Genomic DNA, 26,371 nt, shown 5'->3' with positions numbered 1-26,371 from the left:
GCTGGACGTGCCCCTGAGGCCCTGCTTCTCTGTGAGCCAGACGCCCGGATGGCCTGAACTTTCTTCCTTTCCCGGGAAACCTCATCATCTCTCACTCCCAGATCCAGAGACTGTCACATTTGCTCCTTCTGGCCATTGACGCCAGAGCGCAGGACTGCTGTAACGTTATAACCAAAGAACCATAACCCTTTGAACTTAAACTCCTAAGTTCCACAGCCCGAGCCTGGTGAGAGGAATTAACACGTGATTGAGCTGTAGCTGTAGTATTGATCTGTGCTAATGCTGTCTGAGGAAAGAGAGGCCGGAGGGGTGAGGGAAGAGGTGAACTTTTCAGTGACTCTAGGTCAGAGGAGGCTGAGAAATCCGGAGTGGAAGAGCACCATGAGGAAAAGAACCTCTCTGGAGAGAGGGCTAAGAGCAGGCACCAGCTGGGTGCCCAGTGTTGTACCCCGATCCGTGAGACGCACCGCCGAGAATAAGGCCAGTCTGCTGCTGCAATAGCAAAGGAAACTTTAGTACAAAAACTTTAATACAAGCTCGAGCTTGGACCCAACGCAACCAGCAACATCAGGTTACCGGGAAGGGCCCCCGACAATAGGCGAGTACAGATTATATAGTACTTGCTAGCACGCAGGCCAGGGGGCAGTTTCTGATTGGTTGACCTTCACATGCTTTCCATGTATGTAGGTTGGCTGCTGGCCATTGTGATTGGTCCCCTGAAATGGCCAGATCATGTCCCACCCACACGTCACTCAAGAGGAATGCCTGCCCCCCCCCCCAGGACACCAAGCCCCCTCTCTAAAATGGCGGCTCTCAGAACTTGGCGTCAGTTATGTTCTTCACCCAACACACCTCACATCCCAGGTAGATGCTCATGTAACCACTGCGATGATGCAGCAGAAGAAATTGAGCATCAGAGAGGTTAGGGAACTTCTTCAAGGTCACAGAGCAAGCACAATGACCCAATTCTGACTGCATACACAATCAGTCTCCAAAACCCAGGCTCCCCAGTTTGGGACTGGGACTGGAGCAAGGTTACAGTGCTCCAGGACCCAGTCCACTCTCAGATATACATGCCCCTGACCTTGAGTTTAACTCTGACCCATCTGGCCAAGGCCCCTATCACCAGCCATAGGGCCCAGTCATAAAGAAGCCAGGCCGTCTGACAAGGTCAGAGCTTGTTGTCACAGAGGGCTTGCCTTGCTTCTATCAACGGGCACTGCAGTGCAAGGTGCTCTGGCTTGCAGTGCCACATGGGCCAGGGGATCCACACCAACAAAGGTTTCCTGCCCTCTGCGCCCCATGCCCAGAGGCGCCAGACCTGGTGCACAATGCATTATTAACCATCAGGACCTGACAGAGCCCCGGAACAGGTGGGGGGCAGGGGGCGGGGGGTTTGAGAAATGGCTGCCTCATGGCTCAAAGTGCTTAATGAGCCACTTTCAGAACCGAAGGGAGAATAGGAGGCTCAGCTGGTCACAGGGGGAGGGGAGCGGTCAATGATTGGAAGGAGCTGGAAGCGGAGCTAAATGAGGCATGCAGATAAACACTCACCCCCTTGCCCAGGGGAGTCACCGGCCAAGCTAGGTGCATAATAAAAAATGCCAATTTCATTTATCTTCCTGTCTGTGTCCCGCCTGGAGGGAGGATGAGCAGATTAAAAAGCACACTACATTTATGGGCTGGTTTAATCTTAGCACGTGTAGTCAGAGTTATGACCTTTTCTCCCTAGAGGAGGAATCTTTAACTAAGTCAGGTTCTTGAAGCCTCTTCTGACTACATCACTTCTTTAGGACACTCTGTGTCCTACTGGTGGCCACATGGACTTTGGTCAGGTGGCTGAGGGCCACATTCCAGGCTAAGGTCCCAGCCACATCTGGGAATGGCCACATCTGGCTCACTGGCTTCACCATCCTGGTTACTGACTGTCCAACTGGCCCTGGTCTCTGAAAGGTTCTCCCTGGGCACAGGTGACCCAAGTTCTCTATACTCAGACAGGAGATCCTCAAAGCACATCCTCACTGAATGCTAATTCCATGGTTAGTCCTAGAAATAATGGTTTCCTAGCTAATGGTAGGTACAAACCAAGCTGCATGGTAGGGTTCACGCAGGCCTCTTCAGAGCCTTTAAAATGCTAGTGTCCACTGGGCCTCTACAAGCAGAGAATAAGGTGAGCAACAGTATGAAGGTACCTGGAGGCTCTCTCGGGCTGGTGCTCCTTGGCGCTCATGCTGGCAAATGTTAGCAACAGCCAAACGGCCGGAATGGAGGACAGACTGGACGCAGGCATGGTCTGGATGGACTCCCACAAGCGCTTGTGTAAGGCACAATCGCTCAGGCTGTGAGAAGGCTGCCCAGGGGCCCTGGCCCCACAAGCCCTCACTTAGACTCCTCAATTTCCTTCCATGACCTTGACCCTGGTGTTTACATGGCCACTCTAGAGCCAGCGGTCACTGCCATCCGACATCCAGCCTCCATGGGGACTCATATTCATGGCTCTCGGGGCCTCTGGAGACACAAGTCCCTTCTCCCCCACGCCCCACATTCAGAGGAAACATCAGTGTATACCTGTAACATGACGCTGTGCAGTGTGGAAGTGGAGGCTCGCAGCGGACATCAGCACAATGACACGTAACAAGGCCTGTGCAGACGGCAGCCACATGGCACCGACGCCCCTCACCCGCTCCCTGCATGGGTGCCCTCCAGCGTCTCAGTGCCCTCGCCGTCTGGAGCAGGGCCCACAGCCCCTCAGGCGCCACTGCCAATCTATCGACTGGCACACGGGATGAAGGACCTGCTGCTCCTCGCTTGTGTTTGCCCACTTCTGGGACAGACGCTGTGGGAGCACAGTAGCTGGAGGCGGCCAGGGGTGATGGCGGTCTGACTGGTCCCCACTGGGAACTCCAAGGGAGTGTAGGGCCGCCTCTTCCTTGCTGTGGGAAGCTCTGTGCAGCTCCTCACACATGTCCAGGGCACACACTCACTCACGGATGCGAGTACGCTCAGGCGCAACTCAGCACCCGGCACCAGGGACTTCCTCTCTCCCAGGTGTTGGTCAGGGAAAGCGCTTTGTTACTGATTTCCTTAGGGACACAGGCAGGAGACAGCAGAGACCGTGTGTGCTTTGTGATTAGAACACTTACCAAACCTGAGACCATGGAGCAACTGGCTTGAGGGGAGTGGACAGGAGAGACAGATTGCTACAGAGAGCGGGGAGGCAGATGTGAGAAAGCTCGCCCAAAACAGAACCTGACATCGCATTCCTGGGCCCCTACCTACCTGTGGAAACGCCTAGGAGTTTGTGCTACGGTCTCCTAAGTTCCTTTATTAGACCTCAAGAGTGCTGGGGAAGGTTGAGCGGGGAGAAGACCACAGCGAGACCACCATGGGCCTCCACATGTGACAGGTTCATTACAGATGGGGACAGAGGAGATGAGGGCCTGAGTCCAGCCCTGCAGGCAGCTGGGTGGCCTGGGAAGACTCTCCTTCCAGGCCTCAGCTTCTCATGTGTAAATTGCGGAAGCTGGCCTTTGCTGGTGTTTTCTCAACCAAATATACCCACACAGTAATTACGGGCATTTTTATCTGCCCAAAGTCTGTTGGAAGAAGACTGTCCCTGACTTCCCTCCTTCCGTAGGAATCAAGTTTCACTGGGCATATGGCGGCCCAGCTAAACAGCATGTTTCTCAGGCTCCCCTGGGGCTTGATGTGGCCCCGTGATTAATTTCAGGCTAATGGGATGTGTGAGAAAACAATGTCTGCCTTTCCAATTCATGCCTTCTAGCTGGTAGATGGGTGTCCGCCGTTGGCCTCTTTCTCTTCCCCTATCTGGGAATTGTGGGCTCACAGGCACATATTGTGAGTGGAGTGTCACCTACCACCTCTGGAATCACCTGCTTACCTGTGAGCGTGTGAGAGAGACAGACAGAGAGAGAGAGAAAGAGAGAGAGAGGGGAACTTCATCTTGCTGGAGTCTTTGCATTATATTTTAGAGAGTCTTTGCTATGACAACTCAGTTGCATGGAACAAATAAACCCCATTAGGGCAGAACTCCAACCAGAGGCAGTCAGCTTGTTTATTTCTTTGGGCGGGGAGATCATTGCTTCTCCTCTAGCTTAGTTATATACTCAGCCTATATTAGATCAGTTTAAGGATAGCAAGATCTTGGGGTCAGGTGTGTGTGTGGGGGGGGGGGCGGGTGGGTCTTGAGGATATTAGGCACCAAAACTTCTAGATAGAAGAATGAGGCTATCTACGATGGACTCGACCATGGGGCAGGGGTGATGGGCATTTGCCCCACGGTGTGGGGCTTGCTGAAGGCATATGCTTATGAGGCCTGCTCAAAGGAGCAAGTCCAGGGGAGATTACCTGCTCTGCTCCAGTGACTGTGTAGGCGTGCTGACTCACTAGGCCGTTCTCCAGTTCCGTGTCCTGACCTGTGGGCTACAAAGTTGAAAAGTTGACTAAATACTAAGCTCACACGATTCCACAACTGAACGAGCAGCTCAGCCTAGGCTGGTCAGAAGCGTCCGGCTGGCTGGCCCAGAGGAATGGCATATGCTCCTGGTGTCTTTTCTAAAGAGCCAGGCTTTGAGGGTCACTGGGTAGCTGAGGGCCCAAGTACTTCGTATCTCATATCACCCCATTACTGATAGAGCCCCACCGAGTCCAGAGGTCAGGGATTTTTGCTCCTCCAGTTACTCATCATCAATGACACAGAAACGTGTCTACTGGATATTTAGAGGAGTCAGGGACACCTGGCCCCCCAGTACTATGAGTAATTTAAATACATCTTGCCTTGGTGGGGTGTGACTCGGAGCCCACATGTTTAGTAGAGGAAACATGGGCACGGGTAGGGACATGGCTGTCTCCAGAGAGACCCATAACCTGAGGGTGGACCAGCCTTCCCGAATGGGTCACAGTGCCTCGGGGGCCGCCTTTCCAGAGGCCTGCTTGCCCCTGCTCAGGGGGAAAGCGCCAGGCAAAAGCTTTGGCATGGGACAGCAGCACATGAATCCCTGATCCTGAGCATTTGATATAGCCTCTCTGAGTCCATTTCCTCGTCGATAAGTGAGTTCTGCAGGATTCTGCAAAGGTCGGGCTGTTGTGTGCATTAATGGAGGCCATCTGGGTAAGCACAGCATCGGTGCTCTTGGTCACGGCCTCGCTCTAGCCAGGCTGCCGGCTGAACGTTCCTGGGTGAAAGGTGAGAGCGCAGCGCTTCCCAGCCAACTCACCCCCACCGGGGTGGCGCAGGTGATCAGGGATCCCGCCTTGGCCGCTGTCTTCACCATCATCACCAGGTCAGTAGAGAAGGAGTGCAGGTCGAAGCTGGTCACCACTCCTCCTGTGAGGTCCACCAGGGCATCAGCGAGGTAGCCGAAGTGCAGGTGGAGATAGGATCCACGGAACCTGGTGGGGAGTCAGATCAACCCTCACTGAGCCGTTGGGGAGGGCGGGGAGGTGGCTCACCTGACCTCTGCGTGATCCCAGGTGAAGTACTGCCAGATCACCTTGGACCTTGGCCACTCATCTTCCTTTCTCCTGGACGATAATGTGCCGATGTACCAACACTACTGCCTTCCTGCCCAGGGGCAGCTTCTCAAGTGCAACATTGTGTAGTGGTCAGGGCAGGTGTAGGAATCACAGGTGAGGGCCAATCCCAGCCTCGCCACACACTGAGCTGCGTGACCTTGAACACATGACTTAACCTCTGTGACTGGTCATATAGTATCGTGGCTGACATGGCAAGCCCTTAATAAATACTAGGGATTATCATTAGGGAGTGCCCAGTTTCCTGTTCAGATTAACAAGAGTGGTCAGCACATTCGGAGGCCCGGGCACCGCGCTAGGGGAGTGTTGAATGATGAGGGAGACCCATTGCTCTCCCCATGGAAAAAATACCGACATCCCTGATGCCTGCTGTGGCCACAAGCAAACCATGATCCAGGATTCCCATTCCCATTCTCACCTGCCACCCCAGAACCGTCAGCACAATCAGTCAGCCTCACCGCGGGTGCACAGGTGAGGATGAGTCTTACGTAGCACATCCCACGAGCACAGCACTTAAAGCACCACTTCATACCCTCCCGTTGGGGTTTCTGCATATGGACAGCTCACCCCAAAGAAAGCCTGTCTTTGCTGCCCTACTTCACCATCCTCCCAACTCTCCTGACATAGCACCCCTGTCACTTCTGAGGAGGCAGACAGGCCCCAGCCAGAGCCAGTGCGCTTGGGTCAACTCCTGACTTTCCTTTTAGACTTCTCAATCCTTGAGTAAGAGACCGGGCTTCTCCCAGGCTCCCTTGCCCATCTGGGGAATGGGCAGGTTAACAGCACCTGCCTGGTGACATTCCACCACTTAACACCACACAGCACTTGGAAAAGTGCCTTCGCGGTTGTGTTTACTGTCGCCTGAGCTCCCCCCACTAGTCTGCCCCTTGGTGACAGCACCCTGGGCCACTGTTTTCTTAGAAAGTTATAAATAATGACAAACCAGCTTTCCTGGCCTTCCCTGGGTGTCTCTTTGCTATGAGAGCACATGCATCACCTTGGAACAGAGAGGAAGCTCTGAGCCCAGCCTCATTCTGACTCCAGAAACCTAGGGGAGGCTTCAAAGAGGGGCACACCTCTGGTTGAGTGTTGTACAGGGAAGGAGAGTGGGCTGGCATTCCAGGGCTGAGGAAGCAAATGGGGGGTGCTCCCCAGAGCTGGAAGAGCACAGTGGCCCGGGACCTGTAATGGCTGAGTGCCACCCCAGGAAAGAGGCTCTCAGCTACAGAGAGTACCACTGAGGCAGGAGCCAGACAAGCCCTTTGTTCTGAGAACTTGAGCTCCTATCAGTAGGGTGAACTGGGAAGGACCCCATGGAATCCTAAGATAAAGTGGGGGTGAACCCAAAAAAAGACAGGGGCCAGGCTGACGGGAGCCCCTGCACTGCTTGCTGGTGTCAAGCCATCCAGTAGGCGCCCGCAGCCCCCGTCTCTGGGGGGTCCTTGTCAGGGGCCTGAGCGCCCCAGTCCTGGTGGCAAGTGGAGGCCAGTCCCGGCACAGCCGGGAGCAGGGGGAGCCCCTCTCATGGCTTTCTCTCGTAATGCAAAGCCAATGGGGGCCTGGAGGCTGCTCCACCGCCGGGACTACTGCTAATGGGGTCCGCACCTTTGAACAAGCTCAGGTGGGGTCCTTGGTCCGGAAAACAGTAGGAGCGACTGAATCAGTTCCTGGCGGTGGGGGGTGAGGCCTCCTTAGATGCTCCTCTCTCACTGAATCTCCACCACCTCTGTCATTATCACCCCTGGGGCTTACCCAGAATTCCTAAAAATTCACTTCAGAAATACATGTCAAGTAGCAGGACACCCCACAGCAGTGCACCCCATGAGTGGCTCTGGAGACTTTTAGTAATAGAAGCGAAGGGTCTATAGAGCCAAGGGCCATTCCTCAGAACCTCGAGAGACTGAGCTCCACTGGCTCGGAACTGGTTGAGGCCTTATTGTCGTATTTCCCCTCTCTGGCCCAGGGATATGCTGCCAGCTCTTCATGTTTATCTCTGGATAAGAGTGTTTGCCCAGTCGACCGTGGAACCTCCCAGTTCAGTCTGCAAGCCTGACTTGTTTGATTTCTCACACGCATTCTGGCGTTTGGTCTCAATTTGAGAGGGCTTTGTTGAAGGTACTAGAGATTCACAAAGACTGGGGTGCTGGCGTCCCCCAGCAGGACCTGCACTGGACAGCCTCTTTCTTCCTGGCCTGATTTCAAAGAGGGTGACACCAGGACCCCTCCAGAGAAGCAGCTGTCGGCCCTGCTCCAACTCGCCAGGCCCAGCCCCGCTGTGTCTCCGGCTTCGTCTGATGCCACGAGCCCACACCGTTCCCCAGTTGCCCCAGAAACACCCGTGCAGCGGGGAAGGAGTGGCCAGCAGCAGCCCTCTGGGGCCTTCCGCAGCCTCCCTCGCTCCTCCACGGCACTCACGAAGCCCGTCACAGTGGCAGCTGGGTGTTTTGACAAGGAGCTATCTCTCTGCTTTACACACAGAAGCTCATGAATCCCGCTGATGCTTCGGGACATCTATAGTAACTATTCTTAGCCTCCTTTGCTGACAGGAAATAGAAAGGAAGGAAAGATAGAACTGTGTTCGCCATACCTGTCACTACGCCTTGTCACCTGAACCCAGAAGTTCTGAGAGAGCCTCATTCTCATCCCTCTGCTCCAATCTCATTTGGGGAAAACATCTATCTGTCCGACAGTGATATGAAAGGGGGAAGAATTAGGATGTCTAAATCAGAGCCGGAAAGCTGCCAAAATGCTGCAGTTGCTAACTGCAGCCATTCATGAGGGCCAATGTGGGGCTATCAGATCTGGTTCCCCATCTCCTCTCTAGACTGTGAGCTCTGGGGGCAGGAGGGGAACTTGTAAGATTCCCCCTCCCCCCACATATGACTCACTCAATTCATTTTCAGACTCCCCAGTCATGGGATAATTGGAAATTTGGAGTCTGTGTGCTCCCTTGGAGGAAAAGAGGGTGACTCCATCTGGGTGAAAGGGGGTGTTCCATCTCCATGCTCTGGAGTCCATTGCTACAACATAGTCCCAAAGAAGCACAAAGACAAGATTTTTTTTTTTAATGGGACTAAGAGTATCAAGGGATGATGGACAAGAACATAACCAGAGAGAATATCTCTCCTGCCAGACTGTTGTCTAACCCCACGTGATTGTGGGCCAGTCGTGTCAGCTCTCAGGGTTTCAGTTTCCTTATCTTTCAAAGATGGGGGGGGGGAGGTTAACGTTGACTGAGGTCCCTTCCAGCTCTGGTAGGCTATAATTCAATTTAATTCACTTCTACATACTATGGTTTCCTTCTTTAATGGGGGGATTTTTTTTTGTTTTTTTAAGATGATTTATTTATTCATACAAGACTGGGGTGTAGGCCAGAGGTGTGGGGGTTGAGAGTATTCACCAGAGAGAGTGGGAAGCAGAACAGGCAGACTGGGTGACTAAAAGATACTGCTGAGGGGAGCAACGGGTGAGATAGGAAAAGTCTGCTAAGCCATGTGGGTAGCTCCCTGGCCAGGGATGGAACTCGTGCTGCAGTGGCTGAGGATAGCGTCATAGTGCTGAGATTTAACTCCTTGAGCTACCAGGGAGGTCCATTGAGGGAAAAGCTTTTAAATAGCTTTATAATTTGAAACATTTTATCCTTCTCTCGATTTCTTTAGGCCATTGAGTGTGAATTCTGTGTCCAGTTTCCCATTTCTTTTCAAGCAGAGTGATTGCTTTAGGTCAGCTGTTAACAAAATGGGGTCAAAGTCATCATTTCATTCTGCAAGCTTTCTAATTCTCCAAGTGAACTACCAAGCTACCCTCTTTTACATAAGGGGAAAAAAACGAGGCCCTGAAGTCATGAGGGCGGAATCCATACTGGAAAGATAATGGTAGTGTTTGTGTAAGTAGCTTAGAAGTGAATTAACCTCCCCAAATATATGGATTCACTCAACAACCTTTACTGTTATCTGTGCTTCATCCTCAAATGCAAATCAAGAGCTCTTCCTGACACTGGAAATGAGTAACAACTTTAATATTTTACAAGTCAGCTCAAAAGGAAGGATATAAGCAGAGGTCTTGAGATTCCTTGCCATTCAGGGTATGACCCCTAGAAAGGAGGACGGATTAGTGCCACTTCTCATGGGCATCAGAGTTCTAGAAGGTCAAGTGACTGACAACTTATCAGGTCAGTGAGCTACTCCCACCTGCCATCACTTTGTAATTCAGAGTCCTGGCTTCCCCACTGAATTCTGGGAAACCTGATTTTGAAACACTTTCTGCTGTTCATTTTCTCTTTACAGGTATGATCTTCTGTCCTGTCTTGCTAGAATTGCTTTCTAGCTCTTACACAGATGCTTGTGCCAGTCTCTCTAGACAGTGCCAAGCACAGTGCCTGGCCTGTTGTCTGGTAAACATCTGTTGCATCAAAGCAACCTAAAAAGTCTAAGTGAAACCTGAGAATTGGAGTGCTTATAAATCCTTCAGTTTGTCAATACCAAAAGGCAGTTTCTGAATCATGGTGATTGAGTCAAATCATGATGAGCAATTCCTGTCCCTGGATGCACATGGAATCTCAGAGCAGTCATGCCAGGCTCCTGCACCCTGACATCACTTTGATCTGACTTGCCCCAAGCTCATTGCTTGGATCACTCCCACTGTTAGGGATGACTTCTCTGTAAATCTCCTTTCTCCTCCCAGACATTCTACCCATTCTTCAAGACTTCACTCAATGTTACCTCTTCTTTATAGCCTGTGAATCAGAAAGTCAGGAGAGTTTCTCCCTCCTCTGCCTTTTCATCAGATGTTGACCACGGAATTATACCTCAGTTGGACCCCTAGACCAACCTTGAATTAATAACATTATCAGTGTACAACTTGCTAATCCCTGCCCTTCCCACTCCTTACTATGGTCTTCTGGGTCCTGCCTAATGACCCAAACATATTCTTGCACACGACTGTTTATGGAAGATGTTTGGCTGGGTAATAAAAACTCTGATGCTCCTGGGGTCATTATTTGCATTCAGCAGAGCTTCTGAGAGCCCCAGGACTGGCCAGTGGGGGGTACTTGTCAGAGAAAACAGCTAGGCAGGCAGGGTAAGCACTGAGGCTCTGGTCTGAGGGATGTGCCCATTCTTACTTGGCATAGGCTTTCTCCAGAAGGCAGGGCCAAAACTCTTGGTTGTCTCGGCGTGGATGCACAAAGAGGTACTTCCTGTCCACAATAGGCAGACGATCATCAACCACAACTTCCACCCACTGGCCACACTGCCAGAACTGGAAGAGACAGGAGGGTCTTAGTAGAATTGGAACAGGAATAAGATCCTGATCCCCCAGCCGATGCCAAACTATCACCACAGTCACACCGTGGCCTGCTCAACCAGCAATGAACTCTCTCCAGAACAAAATCCTAGCCCTGTAGATGGGCTGGGACAGGCATGTAATTTCCACTGGCAGATGGATAACATGCATCAACAGGCTAAGTTAGTTGAGAAAAATACAGGCAGGGAGGAAGGAGATGCAGGCGCTGGTTCAACTTTGCAATAATACCGGCATCGTTTTGGCAAGTTCTTTGTGAGCTTCAGACACATATGAGGTGCATCTTGTTCACAAAATGGCAGGAGAGGAGCAGATGCTGAATGATACAGGAGAATGGTAGTGGGACAAGGAGAGCCGCCTGGGAGCTACAGGCCCAAAGGCGCAGGCAGGAGGCAAACAGGTGGAGAGGAGATAGGGAAGGCATCCAGATGGCAGGGCCAAGGTGGGCAAAAGCTGGAGGCTGGATCACGAGTCCTCCTCTGGAAGACTGACAGCTACAACCTCGCTCTGGCCTCATGTCAAGCTGGCCCTGCCTTCAGAGCAGCAGAAATGAAGTTGGCTGGAGCTGCAACTGCTAAGAGCATAAATGAACCAGATGTTCCTCTCCAAAACAGACTGTTTTAATCTTCAGCATTCAACTCTTAATGGTTCACCCAGGGACATCACCAAATGAGGAAAATTCCTAACACAGCCAGGCTTTAGAGCTTTTTCACTGGTCTCCCCCACGCAGGGTGAAATGCAGGGCGTCCGGCTTCCGGCCTGAGCCTGGACAAAGACAAGTGTCTGACAGCTGGGCTTGGAGGACACCTGGGTGTCTGCCATCGATCATCTGCTCAGCAGTGACAGGAAGCTGTCCACATGGCCTTTCCACAGCTGGGTGTCCCAGATGTTGGGCTGTTGCATCCAGCTGAGGACACACTTTCAAAGTAGATATGGAGACTGACGTGGAGATGTCAGAGGAGACAAAACAAAGAAGATGTTTTCATGATAGCAAAGTGCAGTAGACTGTCCATGAGTGGAAATGTACTTTTGCCTTTAGTTTGCTGAGCAACAAACATTGAGTAAGATACTTAATTTTTGGCCTCAGTTTCCTCATCTTACAGTAAGAATAAGAACTGTGTCATGGGGCTCATAATTTGGGAGTAGATGAGATTGTGAAAGTAAGATTACAGTTTTAAGAATGGCATTTTTTGTTCAGCACCTAGGATAGTGTATGGTGCCCAGTAGACCATCAAGAAAGGAGTGGGCTCTTGCTTGAATGAGCTCCTGCAGTGAGCTGCCCCTTAGACATGGACCCCCATATTTAGTAATAGTAATGCTAAGCAAAACTTGCTCTCCACCTACAAAGGGATCAGCAGATCTGATGGTGATTCCTAGGCAGTATGTGAATAGTCTGCCCGATGGTCAAGAATGATGTCTCTATTTCTTTGGGTGAAAAGAGCTGGCATCTGATCAAATCTTTACTTTCCTAAAAGCATGCTGGTGCTGTTTGCCTACACCCAAGCTTCTGAGGGAAAGGATAAAAGTTGCCTGGGCATCGGGCCCTTTCTGGAAAACAATGACTGAGCTCAGAGCAATGAGAAGAGATGTGCAGAAGTCAGCATTGTAGCTCTTTCTAGGAAATGGGGGGACTTTCTACACCACCAAGAAAGACAGAGCAGCCTGGGCTCAGAATGCCTTCACCACTTGTCACTCTATCAATACTTGCAGCCTTGGGTAAGGGCAGACACAGACATCCTGTGACCTTTAGCTTACTTCTCAGTATGCTGTGAATCTGCAGCATCAATGTCATCTGACATTTCTTAGAAGACCCATTTTGCAAGCAGTTGGATTTCAGGAAGAGAGAAGGGGAGAAAAGAGAAAAGTAATGGAGGGAATCTTAGCTAAGTAGGAAAAGGAGGCAAGTCTTCAGACTGAATTACAGGCAAGAGATTATCAAAAAGCATATATCTGGATTTATTCTAGAGAAAATTCTGAACATTGAGGAGAGAGAGCCTTTTAGAAGCATGCAGCTTGAAAGAACATGTTGCATACAAAGTCAACAGAATAGATTCTCATTGCATGTTTTTCTCTGCAACAGCAGAAGCTAGAGACACTGTAATAACAGTTACAGATACTTAGGGAAAGAAATATGACCCAAGAATCCTGAACCCAACCAAAATATCCTTTTTAAAGATATATTATTTATTTATTTATTTTTTTAAAAGATATGTAATTTATTTCTTTATGCATACAGAACTGGGGTACAGGCCAGAGTGCAGGAGTTGAGAGGATTCACCAGAGACACAGTTGGGAGCAGAAAAGGCAGAATGATGAAGTACTCTGCTGAGGGGAGCAGCGGGCGGGTCAGGAGAGGTCTGCTGTGCCATGTGGGTCACCTCCCGGGCCGGGGATCAAACTTGCACTAAATGACTATGGATCGCTTGAAGTGCTGAGTCCTAAGCTGTTGCACCACCAGGGAGCGCCCCAACCAAAATATCTTTTCAAAGTAAAAGCAAATGAAAGACACTCAGGTAATCTGAAGAAATTATTCAGTGACGATGAGATCAGTGGGGATGGAATTAGACAAAACTGGAGGAAAAGCCTGAATGAAAGGGGAAAGAGACAATAGTGAGCAGTGAGCTATAAGTACGTGTTTTACAAGAATCATCCTTATGACGGACAGGAGATGAGATTGGTACTGAAGAAGCAAAGACATAACAGGCAAAGGTAAATAACAAGAGGCTCGAGCACCCCTAGGAGTGTCGGATAAAGGGGGACTCAAGGACACGGCATGGAGTGTAACAAAGAGGGACATCACGTAAGCTTGATTTTAAAGCCCAGACAGCAAGAACATAAACATTTGGGAACACAAGAATGTAGTAGGGAAAGGGTTAAGCCAAAATACTGAAGATATAAGATGAACCCTCCAAATTAAAGCTTTGAGGAAGAGCTCTGTTTTACCTCTTTCAGAATTTGCCAAATCAGCACAAGAAGTAAGCCAAGATAAAAGACGTCATATTGATAATACAACCTCCAAGTCACATGTCACAGATAAAGAAAGCTTGCTATCAAATATATAAATATATTAACACATATATGGATAATATATGTATATATATAGATATCTTGAACAATATAGATCTTCACATATGTTCATGAAGCATTTAGAGAAAATGTCATGGCTTTGTACATAAAATATTTAACAACATCCCCAAATTTGGAGGTTTTACTAATTATGTTCTCTTACCACAATTTAATAAACCTAAAACGCTAGAATCCAAAGACCATCCCTTATTAAAATGAACCAAGCTACAAAACCCTATCTTAAAATTAATAAAAGTTAGATATTTTATATCAAAATTTTATGGATACAGATAAGATCTCAAGGGAAATTTATAGCCTTGAAAGTTTCTTATTAAAAGAAGACTAAGAATATTAATGTGTGCACTTTTGGAAATCAAATAAAAATAATAAAAGTAACCAAGATAGGGCCCTCCCCGGTGGCACAACTGGTTAAAGCACAGCAGCCACTGCAGCACTGAGTTCGATATCCAGCCAGGGAGCTGACCCACATGGCGCGGCAGACCTCTCCTGACCCGCCCGCTGCTCCCCTCAGCAGTGTATTTCAGTCCATCTGCTTGTTCTGCTCCCCACTCTGTCTCTGGTGAGTCCTCTCACCCCCTACACCTCTAGCCTGTACCCCAGTTCTGTATGCACAAATAACTATTTTTGAAAAAGTAACCAAGGTAAAGTCAATGGGAATATATAAGAATAAATTAAAAGTAATATATAGAAAATAACACTACAAATTTAAGAGAAAAGAAAGGACAATAAAAGCCAATTGATTTATTAAAAAAACAACAGAATGGTTGGATTAAGAAAATCTGAATTAAGAAAAAAGGGAAGAGTAAAAATATAGCACTGAGATTGATAAAGTAGGTATCACCAAAGATTAAAAGAAATTCAGTGGAGTTTTAGAGAATCACATAAGAAATATTTTGGCAATAAATTTTTAACTATAGGTGAAACATAAATTTCAAAAATTAACTTCAGAAGAATGAGACTTACTCAAATCAATAGCTACTGAATACATTGGGAGTCCCATTTAAAAAGTCCATATGATTTACATATGATTTAACTGTCTGTTTTACTTTCAAAGAACAGATAATTAACAACCATTATTCAAATTATTTCAGAAGAAAAGATGTAAAGCTTAATGAGTTAATTTTTAAAAAGCTAGTACAAATCAAACATGGTAACAATAACATAAACAACCAGAAACTAATTCTACATCTGATGTAGATAGAAACATTCTAATGAAATCTTCAGCAAATTGAATCCAACAGTATTCAAAGGAGAGTATATCGGGAAAATCTATTACTAAAATCAAGAGAAGGCTGTATCTTACCCTCATCACTCTTACTCAAAATTACGATGCTCTAACTAACATGAAAGGCAAAAGAGCGAATAAGTTCTATATAGATCAAACAAGGAGATAAAATTACCTTTTTTTGAAGACAATGTTAGAAGAGAACCAAAAATCCAACTTCTACTAAAGAAAAAAATAGTACTAATAAAGGAATTTAGTAAAGTGGCTATACACAGTTTAAGACATGGAATCACATTCTTCCTTTCAGCCCTATCGAGTTAATTTTCATAACAGTTGGAAATCGGGGAAAATCTCATTCACATGAGCTACAAAATTATAAAATATTTGAGAATACATCCACTAAGAAGGGCACATCACCAATATGAAAACATAGCTATAAAATTGTATTGAAGGACATAAAAACTAGCTTTGAATTAATGGGACCATATCCCATGTTTCTGGAAAGGAAAAATTAAAATAATAAAAATATAATTGTTCCAAGTGAATGCATCACTTCATATCACAGTGGCTTTTTTTTTTTGGTAAGATTAGATAACTTTAAAATCCTCGTCAAAGAATACATGTATAAAAATAATCAAGTGTTCTGCTTTCTTTTAACACTTATTTATTTATGCATACAGAACTGGGGTACAGGCCAGAGATGCAGGGGCGGCGAGAGGCTTCACCAGAGACAGAGCAGGGAGCAGAAAAGGCAGATCATTGAAGTACACTGCTGAGGGGAGCAGCGGGCGGGTCAGGAGAGGTCTGCCACGCCTTGTGATCACCTCTGGGTCAGGATCCTACTCACACTGACGGCTACAGCCAGCTTGCAGTGCTGTGTCCTAACCCGTTGTGCCACCAGGGAGGGCCCTCAAGGTATTTTTGAAGAGAGAATAAAGAACAAAGAAGGGGCAGTTGTCCTACCAGACGCTGGGATTTAAAGCTGCGTTCATCAGCACACCCAGCTGTGGCACACAAAGAGACACAGAGCTCAAAAATGTGCCAGATTCTGAATAACTCCTGCTAATTATTTCTGCCATCCCTTTCTACTTACACAGAAGCATCCTAATGCTCGTCTTTCCTATGTGCTTTCAGATCTTGGACTCAAACCCTTTTTTGGAGACACTCAGACACCACACAATGACTTCTCCACCTCAGGCTGCCAGGCCAAAAGAAAACTAAAAGCCCTGCCCACCCTGTGCTCCCAGAGAACCCCACGTAGGGACCGTCCCAGCCACTCACTTACCCGGAAACGGAAAATCCCTACATATTGGTGTGAAAAGCTTTGGTCCAGCAGGATCTTCTGCAGATACTGCGGGTTCTGCGTCAAGGCACCCAGAGCGGCCAGAAACCAGCAGTCTCCTGTGTGGAGATGAACCACAGGTGAGGGTCAGGCGCGTGGAAGCCCAGCCCATGCACTTCCCAGTCTGCCAGCAAAGCCTGCATCCCTCTGTCTGAATAGTGCACTTCTTCCCCTCCATGAGCGAGCGAACTGGAGGAGGGATTCCCTGGGACTGGTTCCAGATAGGATAGAGAAGGGCTGGTGGGCATAGAGGTAGTGATGAGGTGTTCTGGTAATGGTGGGGTGCTCATGCTGGGGGTGGTGAGAGTGAGTGGGGTGGTGATAATGGTGCTGGTGGTGATGGGGGGTGATGAAGGGTGCTTGGGATGGGGTGGTGAGGATGATGGTGGAGATGGTGATCATGGTGGTGAGGGGTTTGTGCTGAGGATGGTGATTTCAGTGGTGTCCAGCACAGGCCAGAGTGTCCCAGCCAGGTTTAGGCAGGATCATGAGCCAACTTGCCTTCTGATTCTCGTTTGTCAGAAAGGCCAGAGCAAGCATACTGTGTGAGTGAACAACTCCAAGTCTGTTCGCTGCCTCCCAATTTCCTGTCCACTTTGCCCTCCGCGCTGAGGCCTCTAGGTCGGGGCTGGGCTTGGCCACAGCCAGGCCTCCTCTCACGGCTGACATTCCCCTTCCCTGTTACACCCTCACCAACAACTAGGTTTATGGAGTTCTGGTGGGTGATAAGAGGTTGATAGCCCTGGATTCAAAGTGGCTGCAAACCCAGCACTGTCACTTAATTATATGACTTTAAGGAAATTATTTTACTTCCTGGATCCTTCGTTTCCTCACACCCAGGAGGGGTATGTTGCAAAGCACGAATAAGCTTGCTCTGCCGGGCCTCTAGTTTGGCACTGCAGAAGCTCAGCAAAGGCTTCACCTCCTAGGCCTCACGTCCTCTGTACTATCTTCGAGAGCTGATGCTTCTCTCTACTCAGACTGAAGCAGTGTCTACTTCCTCCCTTTCTGTGCTAATTCCTCAGCTCGGATGGCCCTGCACACTGACCACAAGCCGACAGCAGGCTGCAGCCTGCACTGTGAGTGACCCTTCCAAGGAAGCTCTGAGGGTGCGGCCCGGCCTCCTCAGGAGCTGGGGCAGAACCCCAGGTCTGGGTGGGCACCACCCTCTACCCCTCTCTACCTGGGCTCAATATGGCACAGAAAGGGAAGAGGTTGAGTTACCTGCCAATCCTTGTTGGATGTCAAATCTGCTGGCGCCTTCCAGGATGAAGTGAGGGGAGCCATTTGATAAATCCTTAGGAAAGAGGAGAACAGCTTCATTGCTCCCTGTCCCAGCGGGTACCCAAGACTCTGCTCTTTGAAAGAGAGAGTCAAATCTTAATAGATGCTTAAAACTGGTGTTAGGAAAGTCCCTCTTGTGCTTCCAGATTTATGTTCGGGGTGAGCCAGAGTCCAAGGGTGTGTCTGTGGTAACTCACAGAGGGAGCTCACAAGGCCAGTCACCAATGCCTACTGCACGGAGGGAAAATGTAAGAAGGGCTTCCGATGCTCACATCAAACGATAAGTCCTCCCTCACCCAATAGGTGTTTTAGGGTGAGGTCATTAATGACCAAAAATGAAGCTAATAAAAGGAGACATCTAATACAGGAACTTTTTATAAACATAACAAAGCTTTCTTTGTGACATCGCATCTCTTAGTAGTTAACTTGGGCCTTCCGGGCTCCAGGTTCAAGGGCAGCTGCCTGCTGTACAGGATCCCGGTTGCCTGCTCCTCAGGCCTGTGCACATTCTCTGGCTAATTCACAGGCTGGCTCTAGAAGACCCTGCGCCCCGATCTCAGGTTACTCAGCATTCAGTCACTTCCCAACCTGCAACGACATGTGCCTGAAGCCACAGGGAGGAGGACCAGAGGGGTCTGTGGGGGACTTGGGGGGCTCTCAGTAGACATGAGGAGGTCGGATTTCCACAAGGGGCTCCCTAGACACTCTGGGGGACACATGGGGTGGCCCAGTATGCCCTAGGTTATCCTCGTGCTTCTCCACATGGCCCTTCCTGGCTCTGCATCGTACACATGAGCCAGGTTTGGTCATTGCTCTGGTCATTTCTGTTTACAGTGACAAATACATCCCCAGAGAGCAGAACTGCAAAGTGGAAATGGATTCATTTGCTCCACAGCCATGAAAATACAGAGTGGGCCTAGGAAACCTGCCGGCTCTTTGTCAACTGAGTTTCCTGGTGGAGGTGCAAAGGGGAACAGATGTGTACCTCTGTCTGCAAACACGGGACCCAGCTTACTGGTGAGGGCTGCTTCCTGTGCTGAACCACCTGTGCTGCCTTTTGCAAGATAAGCACCCCAGTCAAAGGGCCAGGGAGAAGGCACCCAACCCAGCCTTTGGCTGTACCCAGGGCCAGGCCAGGCAGAACCTGGGGGTCTCCCCAAAGCCAGCAGAGCAGAACTCTCCCCACGGGGGACTATGTATGAGTGTGGGGGAGGAGTAGGGCATGGAGGGCGAGTCTCCCCATTGCAAACAACACGGGCATTTTGCTCTCTCATTGATGCCTAACCTCCTGCTCCCCAAGATCCCCCACTCAGGGGAGTTAAAGAAGAGGGAGGGCCCTCCCTAGTGGCACAGCGGGTTAGAGCGCTGCACTGGGAGCCGAGCCATGGTGGCCAAAGTGCGAGTTCGATCACCACCCTGGAGGTGACCCACATGGCGCTGCAGACCTCTCCTGACCTGCCCGCTGCTCCCCTCAGCAGTGTGCTTTGTTGATCTGCCTGTTCTGCTCCCCACTCTGTCTCTGGTGAAGCCTCTTGCCACCCCTGCAACTTTGGCTGTACTCCATCTCTGTATACATAAATAAATAAATCTTTAAAAAAAAAATAAAGAAGAGGGAGGAGGCTACTGAGTATTCCAGCCAGGAACAAAGACAAAAGACAACTTTGCTGGGCTCCCTGACCCCTCCACTCCAGCTCTTTCAGCATGGTGGACCTGTCCCTCTGGGGGGTGTGGAGGGAGGGGGGCTGAGTTGGGACATAGTTCAGACAGGGGGTCCAATACTGCCTTGGATTCGTCCTGGTTACCAGTAACTTCCTTTACTTTACCAGGCCTTAGTTTCCCGGCGTGTGAAATGAGAAGGTCATCATCAAACACAAGGCCAGTTGGGAGCATCAACTGGCAAAGCCACCGACACCAGCCACAGGAACCGAATCCCACAGAGGGCTTGGAGCTTCAGTCACAGATTGTTGCCCACAGCCTGGCCAAGCAGGAGTCTTTCCACTTTACAAGCGAGGGAGGTTGTGAAATATTTAGCACAGAATTGAGTAGGGTACATATTCAAGTTCAAACAATATTGATTCTCTTCTTCTGCAATATTTGCAAAATTAAAAAGACCATTTTCATAGACACACCGGAGCCTCAAATGCTTTCATTATTAAACAAGAAGAAGAAAGAAAGAAAGAAAAAAAGCAGTCAATGCATAGGTGTTAGAAGAAAAATTAAAAACACAACTAAAAGAGCCTCACCAATATGATAGGAAAGTAGTGATAGAGAAAACAACTAGTAAATTATAAATAGAAAAACAGCAATACCAATAAATCAAATCTCCTTGAGAAAGAAGGTTTACATCGATCTAACTTTTGACAAGTCCAGTAGAGAAATCTAAATAAAATTAGAAATAAAAATAGGGTTTAGCAACCCCCCCAAATATCATGTAAAGTTCTATACAAATCAACTTAAAGATACTGATGATTTCTGAGAAATATAAGCATAACCTCAAATGACCCAAGTTAATAAATAAACTGAAAAGAGCAGTAATTTAGGGGAAGTAATTTTTTTAAATAATATAATAATTTATTTTTACATCATTTTGTGCCTTTCCCATCTCAGTTGCAATCCCTGTGGGCTTCCCATCACCAAACCACCCAGGTGCCATCACCACAGTCCAGTGCAGTTTAGGGGAAGTATGTTAAAATGATCAAAGAATAACTCCTAAGTACATATGATTTCCCCATCCAGTTCTCTCAAACCTTTGGGAATAGACAATCACTTACAGGTTTGGTTTTTTAAAATAAGAACCCTGTCACCATTTCCTTTAAGATGATGGCACAGCCTTGATACCCAGTCTAAGAACGAGAGAACACAAAAACAGATTTTAAAACTGACTTCACTTATAGAAACACACCAAAATAAACCACTCAGCCAATAAATAAACAATAAATTGTAAGCCTAACCCAGTATCATCAAGTAGGGTTTGTCATAGACCTACAGGAGGCCAGGATGGGTTCACATCAGGACCTCGTCATATACAACAGCACTGATCAGGGTGTAGTCTCAGAAAAACTGAGCAATTTGCTCCAGACCCACAAGGAGCCGTGTGTAATCAGGCAACCTGTCTCTCAAGCTTAGCTCTTCCCATGGGCCGTGTTGACAGGCAGGGCTGCCGTCAGCTGGTGGACTTGTCTTGGAGGGCTCTGAGCATCCAAGGTACATGGAGGAAAGCTGGAATGGCTATTTTTACAGATCAAGTTGACTGGATCGTGGGGTACCCACATGTCTGATGAAATATTATTTCTAAATGTGTCTGTATGAGTGTTTCCAGGGGAGATAAGCTTTAGAATCAGTGGATTCACTAGAACAGATCACCCTCCCTGATGGGGACGGGTATCACCCACTCTGTCAAGGGCCTGAATAGAACAGACCATAGAGGAAGGGAGAACCCACCTTCTTGACTGGCTGATGAGCTGAGACATTGGTCTTTGTTGCCCTGGACAGGGAACTACTGTGCTCTGTTCTCAGGCTTTCCCACGTGGACGGAACTACTGTCCTTGGTCTCTAACTTGCAGATGGCACATTGTGGGACTTCTCATTTCCCATAATCACATGAGCAAATTCCTCATAATAAAGCTATCAAAAGGCTAAATCAACCTGTATATAGGTGTATAGATGTATATATACTCTATTGGTTTCTCTGTGGAACCCTGACTTACACAAGAATTATTAGCAAAAATCAAAGTAAGTAATCTTAGTCTCTTAATTTGGGAGCCCTCTTAGTCCTGGAGACCTTTCTCAGATCAAAGTTTGGGACAATCTTTGCTATATTATGCCAGAAGCTCATATGGTGCAAGAGTTCGTGGAATCTTAGGAAATACTGTCTCTGGACCTGGCACGTTCCCACACTGTCTCTGGAGAGTTCTCTTCCAATAGGACATCACTTTGTATATTTGGACAGTGACTTCTGCATTCTTTTCAAAGGCTGTGTGTGCTCTTGCCCAGAGCATGTGCTGGTCCTGGAAGAGGAGGTATCGGCTTTAGCATCTGGCATTCAGGTCTGGACCTTTTCACAAGGTGGCCAGAGTTCAGGCTAGGCCAGGTGGCGACTCACTCCCTTTCCTGTTTTTGCCATGAGCTTTGCTTTATTGGCCGTGAAGGTAACTGGCTTAATTGGTTGTTGGTGTTCTTGCCTTCTGCCTCATCATGAGTCCAGTTGCCTTCACCACCTACAATCATTTGCTTTATTAACCCCTCCTTATCTGAAGAATTTATTTTGGCTGGAAGGAGAATTATTTCTAGTGACTGATTCTCTCAAAATTACTCCAGCTTCTTGGAAGATGAAAGTTGTCCACTGGGTACAAACGCTACAGTCAGTCCACACACCAGAGCCTCCGGTGGTGGTGGTGGGCTGTGTATGAAACTTGAGGGGCCCCTTACATGGCATGTTTTGGGCTCACATCCCATTTAGTTAGAAGTGAAATTACTTTTGTTAAAGAATGGACAAAAGTGAAATTTCAGTCTCTCAATCTGACACACACTGGTGCCTGCTGTGAAGATCTACAATTCTGTGCCCTCCAATATAACAGTCACAAGGTCTATCTTTCAGCTAATTTAAATAAAATTAACACTTTAATTCTTCAGTCACACTAGCCACATTCCAGGTGCTCAGTAGCTGCATGGAGCCAGTGGTCACTGACTTAAGCAGGAAGTTCTTGTGGGCAGGGTTGATCTATTGAATGAGATAATATTATCTATCTCCTGGGACTGTTATAGTGGTTAAATGAAGTGTTGAATGTGAAGTGCTTAAATTGATACCTCTAGCCCTTGTTCATGCTTCATAAGTGAAATTTTTATAATTATCCATGAAATAAATATTGTAAGTCACTCCGAACACCAAATTTAGTTCATGCATATTATCACATAGCTACTCCATGTCTTTGGAGTATCACATAAAAGCATTGTCTCTTGCTGAGATGGGGCTTGCAGTAAGTACTGGGACTATGAAAGCTGGGACCCCTCACTCCACTTGCTGGAGCGAGGTCCAAGGACTCCCAGGGAGAGTCCCTGAGGCTGCTACCCTAAGCAGCAACTTCTTGGTTAGTGGTAGTGACAACAGTTAGTGCTTAATATCTGCTTACAATATGTGAGACACTGTTCTCAGTATAGTCATCTGGTCTACCTCAAAATTATGTTAGGGATAGGTACCATTACTTAATCCTCATTTTCCATACACACTCATTAAAAAATATAGGAAAAGTACAGAACTTAGAGAGATGTACTGTAGAAAAAGATAATTTCTAGTTACCCAGATGACGCGGGAGGGTCTACTGGTGTACAAAGTTTTATCAATGGCACACAGAACACAATATATGACAAGGCCTTATTGTAGGCACAGGAGCCAGAGTCCGGAGTTCAAATCCTATGTCTGTTACTTTGGGCAGGTTGTTTAATCATTTCTGTTTATCTTTGGGAATATAGAGATAATAATATCACCACACAGACTTAGGATTAATGAGTCAAGGTGCTGAGACCCAGGCCAGATAGTCAGCACCATGCACGGGTTTGACCTTCACAATCAGTACTGGGCCAGGCTGGCCAGAGCTCCTCTCGCAGTCTCTGTGCTGTTCTCCCTGTGAGGAAGCTGCTGCAGTCAAAGATGTCACCATGTTGAAAGGGTGACTGCATTGTTTTCCTCCTCAACTGTCCTGGAACACAAGTCACCCCAGGGATTCTATGGCACATATGGAACTTGAAAGCCTTACCAGGATGTCCATCCTTCATTCATTCACTCGTTCATTCATTCTAAATTTAACAGTATGCCACTAGGAGCACAATTCCATGTGAGAAAAATTGTAACATGTGAAGTCAGGGATCTCGTTCAAATCCTAGTTCCTGCCATCAAGAATTATGTCCTATCACCTGCCTGAATCTACTTTCTTTCTTTTAAAATTGTGAAAGAACAAAGGGAACAAAGAGAAGACACATGGAAAGTTCTAGAAATTACCATTACAAATATAAGTGCTGCCAGACACTTATAAGAGGCACAAAGAAATATAACTTTTCCCATTTATACACTTTAAGGGGTGTTGGCATGAAAACTGACCCCCCGGTTGAGGTTGGTTAAGATTTTTGAATGAGAAAGGGAATAGGATTAAAACATACTTGATCCCTAGTTGCCTGTATTTCTGGTTCCTTCCTGGAACAATTCTGTGTAAGTTATTTATCTTCTATTTGTCTTAGTTTCTCCTTGTCCCCAAAAGACATCACAAGTTGAGATGTTGTTGAAATTAGATAATAAGAAACTCTCAACCCTTTCTAAATAGAAATGTTATAAATTCTTCAACACTATAAATATGGTCACAGATCTAAGGCTCAGCACCTTGTGAAAAAAAAACAAACCAGTCACATTCTAAAAGAATCTCAGTTTCTGAAAATGACAAAGGGGAAAAATTAACACTTGAAAATTGTAAACAGGGTTCTCTGCTCAGGGCTCTTTAGGAGATGAAAGCCTGAAGAAAACAGTCATTTTGGGGGATTTGCTGCCTCTGGCTGATAGTGTTACAGGGCAACCCAATGTGAATTGGGTTTCCTGTCTGTGGGTTGTCACCTGTGTGCTTAAGATTCAATTGTATTGCGGACACACACAAAAAGGTCCAATAATGGGTTTATTTACAAGAGGAAAGGAAAAGGAACAACCCAGGGGAAGAGAGGGAGAGAGAAATATAAGTTAACTGGAACGTCCTACCACCTCTGCTGACCTGGAACTCAAACAACGCACTGAAAGCTCATCAAGAGCCAAATGACCAGCCACAAACCACCAGGCCCAGAGAGACCCCTGGAGCCCACATGTCCGGTTTTATCCCAATCTGGCTGCTCAGCCCCACCCTCACATCGCAGCGTGCTTCTCCTTGGTATTGATGGGATTTGTAGTTCCAGTATTTGGAGTGGAGGTGGAGTCCATGAAACCTGTACCATAGTACCTCCATCTCTCTTTAATCAACATTCCAAGTCACACCGGATCTCTACTAATCCTTTCTATCCCTAAAGCTATAAATGTGTCCCAAGTTAGGGCAAGAGTTGGCACCTCCAAAATTCTACATCTTGTCATGTCATCAGCAAACCCCTTTTCTGAGTGAACTAACCCAGCTTTATTGACAGGACTGGGTGGAATGCTTGGCATTTAACCAAATCTCATTAATCTTTGCTGATACTATAATCATTAGCTTATAAGACATGCTATTATTTTCTCCTGGTCAAGGTACTAGCGTCCATTTTTGGAAGCACAGACACAAAGTTTGCCCATTGGGGCCTTCATTGTGGTTCTTGCTAAGTCATTTGCATCAATAGTAGTTCTGATGTGATTATAAGAATGTTGGGCACACTGAGAAATTTCCCTTGGAGTTTCATGCCCTGAACCTAAGAAAGTTCTAGAAAATCCATTAAGCTCTCTTCGTAGCAGGGGGAAGTTAGTAGTCATCTTCTGGGGTAGGAGAGACAGAGGGGATGACTGTTGTCCTTTACTGCCTCCCTAATTTACAGCTAATGTCTGAAATTCTTTCATAGGTGATCACATCTTTGCAAGATGGAGAATGCCACTATTTAAATGCATTTTCTTTTATAAGTGACTGACATGATCCTTTTCCTTTGAGTAAATTCTAACAGGGAAAGAGAGAAGATAAAGGCAACGATGCCTGAGGAGAGTGAAGGGCAATGGACACTGGGCCCAGTGTTAGCTGAGCAACAACTACTTCAATCTTCATTCCCATGGACTCCCCTTTTTCAGATGGACCTACTGAGGCATCTGATCTAGACCTGGGTTAGAACCTGCGTCGGGTCCCTGGTACAGACTCTTGAATTCCACTGGGGACACACTGCAGCAGATGGATGCCTTTCTCCTGTCAGTCTGTTTGGAGCCACCCCTGAAGCCCAGGTCTCAGGCCCTTCCTCCCTCTAGTACCAAGGCAGCAGCTCAAGGGGTCCAGGAACTGGCAGCCTGCTTAGAAGGCCTACTCACCTGGGGTCGCTTCCACTGCAAGCTGGAGAAGCTTCCTTTCTGGAACAGCTGCAGTCCTATTGATGATGGTGAGATGGGGAATGTGTCATCCTCAAACAGATGGCCTCTCCTCAAGCACTGATCTCGCAAGGAGTAAAAGTCCTGGCCATTGAAATTGACGACAGGGTTCTTGGGAACATGCTCCTGGTAGTATGTCATGACTCTGCTCAGAAGACCTTAACAACGGCTTTTCCTGGTGAGAAAAAGATATTCTTTAGGAGTTAGCCATGAAATCATTGCATCGCTGATGTGAGCCAGGTGTTCCTCCCTACCCCATAAACGAGGGGACTGAGACCCAAGTCAGGGCTATTCCCTGCTGATACAGCCTCTTGGTGGGCCAACCCAGACTCGAATTCAAGCCTCTACTCCCAGTATGCTTTGCAATCTGCTGTCTGAGCAGCTTCTTAGTATTCACTTGCAGGCGTTAGTACGGTAATGAGCATTTATAGAGGGCTGACCTTGAGCCTGGCACTGTTCTGAATGCTGGCAATCCAAAGATAAATATGGCATGATCTTCATCCCTAGGGGGCTCATT

At 47.6% G+C, this 26,371-nt stretch overlaps 1 protein-coding gene across 1 annotated transcript in view; it reads right to left on the bottom strand.

Moving 5' to 3' along the window:
* The window catches only part of CAPN13 (calpain 13), a 59,621-nt gene extending 33,626 nt beyond the window's left edge, over positions 1–25,995 (bottom strand). The window contains exons 1-6 of the mRNA XM_012727345.1: positions 25,798–25,995; positions 17,733–17,805; positions 16,452–16,567; positions 10,676–10,812; positions 5,238–5,412; positions 4,369–4,443 (exon numbers count right to left, since the gene is read on the bottom strand). Of these exons, the coding sequence (XP_012582799.1) occupies positions 4,369–4,443; positions 5,238–5,412; positions 10,676–10,812; positions 16,452–16,567; positions 17,733–17,805; positions 25,798–25,995 (774 nt within the window). The remainder of the gene's footprint in view (positions 1–4,368; positions 4,444–5,237; positions 5,413–10,675; positions 10,813–16,451; positions 16,568–17,732; positions 17,806–25,797) is intronic.
* Between the last annotated feature and the right edge of the window lie 376 nt (positions 25,996–26,371).

Source organism: Condylura cristata, unplaced genomic scaffold, assembly GCF_000260355.1.
Source record: "Condylura cristata isolate star-nosed mole 26May11 unplaced genomic scaffold, ConCri1.0 scaffold00020, whole genome shotgun sequence".
NCBI lineage: Eukaryota > Metazoa > Chordata > Mammalia > Eulipotyphla > Talpidae > Condylura > Condylura cristata.
This window is presented reverse-complemented; position numbering and strand designations above follow the sequence as displayed.